Here is a 10578-nt window from a genome sequence, read left to right as displayed (position 1 = left end):
TCGCTTCTGCCTGGCTTGAATGTCCCCCTTGTTTGACCCCCGCGGAGACCCCTCTCTGCGCTCGGTGCCCGAAACCCGGACGCAGGGTTGGCTTAGTCTGGGTGTCTCCGCCTTCGCCGCTCCTCCCGGTCCCCTCGGAGGACTGGCGCGCGGGCAGGCACCCCAGCGCCCGCCCCAGGAGGCGACAAGGCCATCTGTGCCGCAGGCCCGCTGACCTCAAGCGCCCGACGGCTCCGCCGGAGGCCCCAGTCGGACGCTCAGTCGGCTCAGGCCCCCGAGGGACACTCGCCTGGGGCTCCGCCCTCTGAAGGCGGCTTCTCCTGAGGGGACGACTGGGTCGCTGACTGCTGTGCAGGGATGTCTCACTGCCCCCTCCCCAACAAGTCTCCAGGCCAAGGATGTCACCCAACCTCCAGCTGCCTGGGGCGAGGGCCTCCGCCCCGGGACAGAGCCCTGCGCTTGCCTTTCTTTCCCCTTTGGGGGCCCCTCGAGGCTTTCAGGCCCCCAAATGACTCATAGGAGCAATGATACCTGCGGGCGAGGGTGTGTTCAGCCCCGAAGGGCTGATGGGAGCGACACCTGGAACCTGGGCGCCTCAGATCCCACGCCCGACCGGAGGAAACTGGTTCCGGGCTTCACTGAACCGTTACACGGAAACGCGAGCTAAAGGGCTTCTGCAGAGCTTTGGGGTCTCGGGCACCACATTCCTAAAAGCCCCTTTCCCGGAGACCCTCTCACCTACACTGCTGCAGTTGTTAAGTGCTGTCTGGTCCGTTCCGACTCAGACCGACTCCATGCGACAGAGTAGAACTGCCCTGTGAGGTTTCCTAGGCTGCAATCTTTCCGGAGGCGCCCTGGTGGCGCAGTGGTTAAGCGCTCGGCTGCCAACTGAAAGGTCCACTGTTCTGTTGGAACCCACCAGCCGCGGAAGAAAGATGAGGCCGTCTGCTCCGGTGGAGAGTAGCAGCCTTGGAAACCGTATGGGGCAGTTCTACTCTGTCGGATGGGGTCGCCATGAGTCGGAATCCACTCGACTTTAGTGTTTTGTTGGTTCGAGATCTTTCCGAGAGCAGATCTCCACTGGGGTCCGTTTATTCCGGCTCACATTCAAACCAGGATTTATACTGCGCTCCTTTGGCGGGTGGCGGTCGGCTGTGTGTTGGGGGAAGTCAGCATCACAAAAGAAATGAAAGACAGGGCCCCCGGCTTTGAGGAATCTGACGTCTAGCCTGGGAGAGGAGACAAAGGAATAAACAAGAGAAAGCACACGTCTTGGGATCCTGGACCTTTAAAAGGATATTAAAAAGGCCATGTGAATGTGTTAGGGTCATTAACAATTAAATCTTGCCATGGGTATATTAGGTGGACCAAAAAAACCCAAACTCACTGCCATTGAGTGAATCCGACCCCCTTTGGGTTTTGGAGGCAGTAAATATCTACGCAAGTAGATTGCCCAGTCTTCCTTCTGCAGAGTGGCTGGTGGGTTTGAACCACCAACCTTCTGGTTTGCAGTCAAATGCCTAGAGGAGGGCTTATTACACTCTTGACTCTACCTTAAATAAAACATTAAACAGCAAGCATGGGAGTTTGTAGTAGAAAAGAAATTGAGTTACTGATTCAAGGTAGAAATTATTTTTAATTTTAAGAAAAAGCTAAATGGATGAGAATCAACAACCACTTTACAGTATTTAGGTTGTCAGTGGATTGTGCCTTGACTGCTAACTGGAAGGTTGGCAGTTTGAACCCACACAGGAGCACTGCGGAAAGAAGTCCTGGTATCTGTTTCCATAAGGATGACAGCCAATACCGTCCCACAGAGCAGTGCTGCTCTGGATCGCGCAGGGTCGCCATGAGAGTTTTCAGAATTCTTTCACATCATTTGATTCTCACAACCCTGTGGTGTGAGCAGGACCGATATTTTGGTGTCCATTTTACAGAAGAGAAAACTGAGGCTCAAAGTGATAGAGCTATTAAATGGGGGGCAGGGGCTCACGCTTAGCTGCAATTTTTATTGTAGAGTAACAATGTTGAAAAAGAACCCAAATGCATCTTAGCCTGCAGTCAGTCTTTAATGCCTCCCTGAGGCTGAATCCTGCACCTCAGAGGCTGTGAGGAGGCAGCTTCACTCCCTGAAGACATGAAGTCAGTCTGTAGCCACTGGCCGTTGGGTGCTGGTGTCCCGGAGGACCCAACACACCTCCAGGAGGTTCCCAACACAACCTGGGCAGAGTTGGCCTCCAGCCCCTTGCCAGGCCATTCTAGGCCTGTGAAAGAAAGACATTGCCCCCATGAATGGCTTGGTAACACCTGACAAAGTTCACCATACCAGTTACATAGACCAGTTGGCCTGGGATCCTGGGGCCTTGTGACCACAGAGCAGCCGCAGGGATCATTAATTGGTATTTGTTGCTTTCCTTCTGGCTGAGCATAAGTTTTAGGTAAACTTGCCCAATATTAAATTGATCTCAGTAATCACCACTAAACCAAGATTGGCAGCATTTTCTTAAGCTGCTGTCTACATGCTGCTAAGGGGCTTATGGCCCTTGTTTTCCAAAGTTAATTCCCTCTGGAACTGCCCAGCTCTCCCTAATAGGTCCAGGTGAGGTGAGCTCTTATTTACTGTTTATTTCAGAGTCTCGGGAGAAAAGCAGAAAAGACTTCAGCAGCCACTGGTGAGGACCTACAGGGGAAACTGGACCAAGCGGGACAGGGGAGGTCGGGGCGCCTTTGTGCAAGGCATAAAGAGCTAGTCAGTCGCATTGTGGGCACGGTGGAGGGCCCTCCAAGCAATCAGCCGGGGGTCATTGTGATGGGCTAATCTACATGTGTATTTCCCAAGAACTCGATTAGGGGAGATGAATGGACTCAGCCATGTCCCTAATTCTTCCAGCATGGAGCCGCAGTTCTCCAGCTGTTACGCCAGCCCCGTAATCAGCCCTGCTTCAGCGAAAGCAAGGAGCCTGGCTTCTGAACTCCGCCTCTGTTTAATTCATTAATTCATTAGATGGATCAAAGAAAACGCCCTCCTCCCAGCCCCCCCCCCCCATGCTGGCTGACCCTACACACCACTATAGCCCTTTTAAACTTGGCATGGTTTGGAGAAATGTTTCCAGAAGTGAGGAGCATGAGGGTGATGGAGGCGTGGGAGGCATCTTAAGAGTGGGAGGACCCATGCAAAGTGGGAAGGACAGTGTGGAACTACAGTTGAAGACAGGAGAGAGATTTTGAGAAGAAAGGAGACAGGGACTGGCTAGATGAAGAAAATGACACACCCAAAGGTAACTAGCGATTATCTGAAGCTGCAGTATAAGGAGGAGGCTCTTTTATCTTGGACGGATGTATGCACGAGGTCTAATTTCTGGACGTGTTCTGGGTGGACTGTTGCACCCACACCACTTTTAAGAGCAACAGCTGCAGAGTGACTTTGCTTTGTGTTGGGTGGGGAGGGAAGATGTTCACAGTTGAGTTAATGTCATTTGGCCCAATGTCTAGTTGTTTCACCTCCAGTGATGTTTGGCTTTAAGGGCCTGTAGGATATCACTTTGTAGACTGTATAAAACCACGTAGATCACTCGCTTAGAAGATAGGCTTCAATCCTGGAATAGTTTCACCTGTCTCATACCACATTTGAAGACCACCTCCTCCCACTAGCTGTTATATAGCTCAGGGACAGTAACTTAACTTTAATGTCAATCAAAGCAGAACACAACTCATATAATCGTTAACTACCCCTCATACATGTTCAACAAATTCAGTTGCCAAGAGCTAAAATCTATCATAATAATTGTTACACTATATACTAGCAGGCATTATGTTGAGTACTTTATAAAACTTACTGAATTTTTATGCAAATAATGTGTGTATATATAGGGTTTTGCAAACCATGCAACCCCCTCTGGCATTAGCCTCTTAGGTGTGCTATGCACATTATATGCATGTAGATTTAAAAAAATATGGGTGCATTATTTGTGTAAAAATAAGATAGCTCATTTAGTCTTCACAATAATCCTACAAGGTAGACATTATCATTATTCCCATTTTAAATATAAGGAAACTAAGACACAGAAGTCTTAGTTTCTTCCCCAATGTCACTTCCCCAAGGTCACTCAGCTAGTTTTGGGGGGAGCCAAGACTTGAACCTGGGAGATCTGGTAACATAGTGCCTAAGGAACTTGACTGTTAACCAGAAGGCTGGTGGTTCAAACCCACCAGCCACTCCTCAGAAGGAAGGCTGAGCAATCCACTTCTGTAGTGATACCACCTTGGAAACCCAAGGAAGGGTCGCTATGAGTTGGGTGTGACTTGACAGCACATAGCAACAACAACAACAAGACTTGAACTCAGGTGATTTATTCAGGAATGTTTTCACCTAAGCACCACGTGTACCATCTCTTAATATGGTATGTATACATGTGTATACTGTTAATTCTCCTGTGGCTACAAGAAAACTAGCAGATAAATTAAGCTAAGAAAATTTGAGAGTCAAAGATAATAGGAATAATGTGGTTCAGAGTTGGAGCAAGGTGGGACTGATGTTGGAGTGATGAGTAGTTGTGTGTCAACTTGACTGGGCCATGATTCTCAGTGGGTTAGCAGTTATGTTGTAGTCATCTCCCACAATGAGACCTGATATGATGTAATTACCTCCATGAGGAGATCTCCTAGGAGCAGCCAATCCACTGAAAGGGAGTTTCCTCAGGAGTGTGGCCTGCTTCCAATGTATATGGACGTCCAGGCAAAGCTCTCTGGCTTTTTGTTCCATCTGGTTCCTGCATCTCACTCATCATCATCTGACCTTCAGTTCTTGGGCTTGAACCAGTGGCCTGCCATATTGCCTGCCAATCTTGTGATAATTGCTTTTGCAGCCTGTGAGCCTTAAATCTTACTTGCCCATCTTTGGTTCAACAGCCCCTGCAGCTATGTGAGTCAGGAGAATCCTCTGGCCTGATGTCTGACCCACAGACTCAGGACTTGACAGGCTCTGCAAATGTGGGAGCTATTTCCTTGAAATAAATTTCTCTCTGTCTATATATAAGCTTTACTGGTTTTGCTTCTCTAAAGAACCAGACCAAACCAAAAACCAAACTTACTGCCATCAAGTTAATTCTAACTCATAAACCTTATCAGACAGAGTAGAACTCTCCATAGGGTTTCCAAGGCTGTAAATCTTTATAAAAGCAGACTGTCTCATCTTTCTCAGCCATGGAGTGGCTGATGGGTTCAAGCCACCAACTTTTTGGTTAGCAGCCAAATGCCTTAATCACTAGACCACCAGAGCTCCTTTCAGCATAGAATGCTAGTCTATAATTTATCTAATTAGTTGTAATAATGATGGATAGACTAAAAATTTTAAGTTTACCACTCGACTCTCACAAACAGCAACAAGTCTGTCCTTTGGCATTTTAATTATTTCCAATTATGATATTATGGCAAGGGACATATTATGGAGACAGCCTCATTTAAACTGGCCTCCAATTTCGTTTTCTGTGATTCCAGAGGATCATGAACTGGAGATTTAGAAGGGGGATCTTGGGGATTATTTTGTTTTGCTCTCCTTTACATTGCACACCTTTATGTTTTAGGTGTGGAAATGTGGGCCCGGGGAAATTAAGTGACTTGCCCAAGATGAGACAGAAAGTCGGCAGTAGAGCCTGGACTCCAGGCCCATCTCCAGGTCCCCAGCCTCCTCATTAGGCCACTGTGGCTTTGCTGAACTCTCAGGATCTTACACTGGGATGCAGTTAGAATAAATCTGGGCACGAATCCCCAAGGAAGAGATTTACTTTACAGACACAATGAACTTACCCTTTTCACTATTACTCCCTCACTATTTACCAACCCTTGTCTTGGTCCTCAGCTTGCTTTTGTAACTAATGCAAATCCACGTAACCCCCTTGTAAGGGTAAAGCTCCCTTGGCAGTGGATTTGCAGGGCAGTTTGGGAAACAATAATATTCCTAGCCATTGGTGTGTGGAAGAGGCTCTTACTGGCTTGTGATAGCCAATGGTTAGCATCTCTTCCTAGCTCCAGTTCAATGACATCACATGAGTAGCTTCAAATCATCCAAACCAAACCCTCTGCCTTTGTGTCAGTTCCAACTCACAGTGACTCTGTTGGACAGAGTAGAAATGCCCATAGGGTTTCTAGGGCTGTAATCTACAGAAGCAGACGGCCACATCTTTCTTCTGAGGAGTGGCTGGTGGGTTCAAACCTCTGACCTTTTGGTTAGCAGCCAACTGCTTAAACACTGCACCACCAGGTTTCTTCAAATTGGCCATAGTGGGAGTATTTTCACCACAGAGATGGACAAATAGGGCTCCCTATCTGCCTAGTCCAAGGTTACTACTGGCTTGGAAATATGTACCAGTAGAACATTGCTCATTAAAAAATAAGAAATCAGAAGGTGTTTATTTATATTATTATTAAAACAAAAACATAATCTATTGGGTAAAAAATGTTATGTTTTTGCCAAAGGATGGAACACTTACAGCAGTGCTTCAGAATGTGTAAATAGAAGAGGGAAGCTTGGATTTCTGCCAAAGAGATGGGCTGCTCTGAGTTGCTACGAGCAAAGCTATATTAAGATAATTCCTCTTTACTTGTTTTCTAATTAAACTAATTGAATTCAGAGTGTCTGAGGGACACACAAGAGACATTTATCTTGAGGGGATGATGGTTTGAAGCCCATCAATCCTATTAGGGCTAAGAAGGTAATCCGAGGATGCCCATTGTATAGCATCCTTGACCGCGCTCCCTGTGGGTTTGGAAAGGACAGTCATCAGGGACCAACTCCTTCACGAGTACTTACTGAGCACCCATCAGCACACAGCAAGGCGTCAAGCTTCTAGAACCTCCTGGTTTTCTTCCTGCCTCACTGGCTGTCCCTTCACAACATCCTTTCTTGATTCCTCCTTTTGTCCTTGACCTTGGAAAGCTGGAATGCCCAGGGCTCAGCCTCTACTCACTCTTTGGTGATCTCTTTGACTCCACTCCAGACCTCTCTTCTGAACACCCGAGTCATGCGGTCAACTGCCTATTAGACACCTCCACTTGGATGTATGGTGGGTGCCTTCAATATACTTATCCCAAACAGAACTACTGAATAGGATTTTCCCCCTGAACCTGTCCACTACAGTCTTTCCCATATCTGTTGTTGTTGTTGTTATGTGCCATCAAGTTGGACCCGACTCATAGCGACCCCTCCTTGGGTTGCTGAGGCAGTATCACCACGGAAGTAGATTGCCCATCTTCCTTCCAAGAAGTGGCTGGTAGGTTTGAACCGCCAGCCTTCTAGTTAGCAGTCAAGTGCCTTAGTCACTATGCTACCAGAGCTATTTCATTCTTTGTGTTTCTCAGGCCAGAACCCATACATTTCTCTCATCCAGTTTGTCAGAAAATCTTGTTGACTCTAGCTTTAAAAAAGGAGCCATGGTGGCACAGTGGTTAAGTTCTCAGCTGCTATCTGAAAAGTTGTTGGTACAAACATACCAGCCACTCCATGGGAAAAAGATGTGGCAGTCTGCTTCTGTAAAGATTATAGCCTTGGAAATCCTATGGGACAGTTCTACTCTGTTCTATTAGGGTTGCTGTGAGTCAGAATTGACTCTATGATGATGAATTCCAGCTTCAAAATATAAACCAAATCTGATGACTTTTCACCATCTCCACTGCTAACAATCTGGCCCAAGCAACTATCACATCTCTCTGGAATTACTGCGATCCACGACCACCGGATGCTCTCTACTCAATTCTGACTCAAGGTGACTCCATATGTTCGACTTAGTCTTCCCACTTCAACCATTGTTCCCCTTTGTTCTCTTCTCAACACAGAAGCTAGAGTGACCCTTTGAAACATAGGTCAGATTGTGCTGATCATCACGAATAATCCTTGTTCAGACCCTGCAGTGGCTCCCCATTTCCCTAACATCCATAGAGAGGTCTACAAGGCCCTACATAATCTGGTTAATGCTCAGTGGCATAGTGCCTAAGGCATTTGACTGCTAACCAGAGGCTGGCAGTTCAAACCCACCAGCCACTCCTGGGAAGGAAAGTTGGGCAATCTACTTCTGTAGTGATATTGCCTTGGAAACCTAAGAGGGGGTCACTATGAGTCGGGGCCGACTCAACGGCACATAACAACAACAACAATATATGAAAGAAGAGAATAAATGATAGAGTCCCAGTGAAACAAGTCCAATATTTTTCATTCTTAACTTCAGTGTGGAGGTTGCCTGAATTTCTAGGTTTTGGCAAACTACTCCCACCTACTCTCCAAAATGTCTTCACTCAAATGTCAGAAGCTTTACATGCATTTACTGCAGGGTGTGTACATTGTGTCAATTGTGTGTAAGTTAATGATCTTTAAGGAATTACAACTTGGTTGACAAACTCCTGCCCCCCTAAAGTCAAGTCACAAGGTTCATGGCTGCTTTGCCTTCATCCTACATTGGTGGGCAAGCCACGTCCCCTGTCCCTCTTTTCCTGTTCCTCACAGTCATTATTGACATCATGGTCAGCTACAAACATTATTGAACACTCAGTATATGCCAGGCACAGTGTTTTAATTTTACGTGTGTTGTCTCATTTCATTCTTCCAGCCCCCTATGAAGTCAATTGTATTACAATCCTTTCTTTCTCACACCCCCTGCTTTTAATCCACCGATAAGTCTGTTTGATTACTTCTGAACTATTTCTGATAGCTTGCCACTCCTTTCCATCTCTACCACCATGCAGACCCCCATCTAATCTTGTTCAATGAGTTGCACCCATCTTGGTCTTTGTTCTCTTCTTTAGATCCTACATGCTCCATCTTGCCTCAGGACTTTTGATCTTACTATTCTCTCTGCCTGAAATGCCTTCCCCCAAATGCTCACACGATCCTTCTTGTCATTTTATTTTTCTTCATAGAACCTGCCCTTCTCCATAATCATCTTATGTATTAGTTGTTTTGGGAGCTCTACTGGCACTGTGGTTAAAGGCCTGGGCTGCTAACCGAAACATTGGTGGTTTGAGCCCACCATCTGCATGGCAAGAAAAAGATGAGACAGTCTACTACCGTAAAGATTACAGCCTTGGAAACCCTAAGGGGCAGTTCTACCCAGCCCTAAAGCGTCGGTATGAGTCAGAATCAACTCCATGGCAGTGGGTTTTGGTTTTGGGTATTAGTTATTTTCTTGTTTATTACCTGTCTCCCCTCATTGAAGCTGCTTCACAATAGGTACCTTGTTAGATTCCAGTAGCCCCATGTTGGTAACCGGTGGAACATTCTGGGTTAGAATTGTGCCAGATCTGAAAGTCCATACAAAATCCTATTCTTGACTTGTGGGATCATTGGTCTTCTAAATGTCTATGAAGATAACAAGACATAAATTCTCCCTACAGACTAGCTATGGTTTCATTTATTTTATATTTATTTATTTACTTTTGCTTTGTTCTATTTTAGTTTTTATATTCTTAATTATACTAAGAAACATACAGTTCTTACAGCAATTTACATACATATATATTTTTGGTGGGTGGTGTATTTATGTGGTGTTCAGGGCTTTGACCTCTTAAGTAAAAGTCCATTTGCCCAACCCAGTGAACACGAGAGCATAGGCCATATTGCCCGTTATCTGGAGGACAGGAGGAGAGGAGAGAATGTGAGCTCAAGGGGCACAGAGACTGACCAACTTCCTTTCAACTGTTTGTTTCAGTCTTTCAGTTTTTCACTTGAGCTACTAATAGGTGGAGAAGTCCATCCACCTCCGCCTGAAACATTTTATTATATAAAACATGTTGAAAAAGTTGTCTTGGAACATTATTTATTCTGTGAGCAGATTCATTGACCAGCGTTTTGTTCTGTTCTGGTAGACTTTGGTTAATAGCTCTAAATATCTTAAAGGCGAATGTTCTAAGTCGTTTGAAAATATCTCTTTGACACACAGCCAGAAACAAACAAACAAAACAACCCTCGAGCAGTTGCCATTGAGCCGATCGTGACTCATGGCACTCCATGTGCCTCACAGTAGAGCTGCGATTCAGAGGGCTTCCATGGCTGTCATAGGAAGGAAACAGATCGCCAGGCCTTTGTGCTGCAGGACCACTGGGTGGATTCACACTCACAGCCCTGCGGTTAGTAGCCAAGTGCAAACTGTCTGAGCCGCCCAAGGACCTCCTGTGGCACACAGTGACAGAAGGATTTATCAGAAGGTCGTCTGGAGAGATTTCTAAGTAGTCTCCCTAGTCTCCCCTCCTGGGGCAGGATGGGAGAGGATAAAGAAGGAGAGATGTTAGGGAGAGGGGCAAAAAGGAGAGCAGAGGATGAGAAAGAGGGGGGAAGGAGTGATTTCACTCTATTTGTTCACCCCCATTGTTTTCATTGCTGTCATCATGTTCAGAAAAGATGAGGTAACTCAGAGCTAGCAATAACCTTCCCAGTTCTCTCCAGCTCTAACTCTGCCTTCTCCCAAGTCTGTTCTTCACTGTGTTCCCCAGAATCAGGATCTACCACGCAAAGGTCTGGTTTAGTCTCTGACTCCTTTTCTTATCTCTTACCACGTCCCTGCAACTGCCCCTTGGCTCAGGAGCATCTAAGAG

At 46.2% G+C, this 10578-nt stretch overlaps 1 protein-coding gene across 1 annotated transcript in view; it reads right to left on the bottom strand.

Moving 5' to 3' along the window:
* Positions 1-9245, bottom strand: part of RAX (retina and anterior neural fold homeobox) — a 14427-nt gene extending 5182 nt beyond the window's left edge. Inside the window, exon 1 of the mRNA XM_007935546.1 lies at positions 9222-9245. Coding sequence (XP_007933737.1) covers positions 9222-9245 — 24 coding nt within the window. The remainder of the gene's footprint in view (positions 1-9221) is intronic.
* Positions 9246-10578: the final 1333 nt, after the last annotated feature.

Source organism: Orycteropus afer, unplaced genomic scaffold, assembly GCF_000298275.1.
Source record: "Orycteropus afer afer isolate SDZICR_OR568_19922 unplaced genomic scaffold, OryAfe1.0 scaffold00029, whole genome shotgun sequence".
NCBI lineage: Eukaryota > Metazoa > Chordata > Mammalia > Tubulidentata > Orycteropodidae > Orycteropus > Orycteropus afer.
This window is presented reverse-complemented; position numbering and strand designations above follow the sequence as displayed.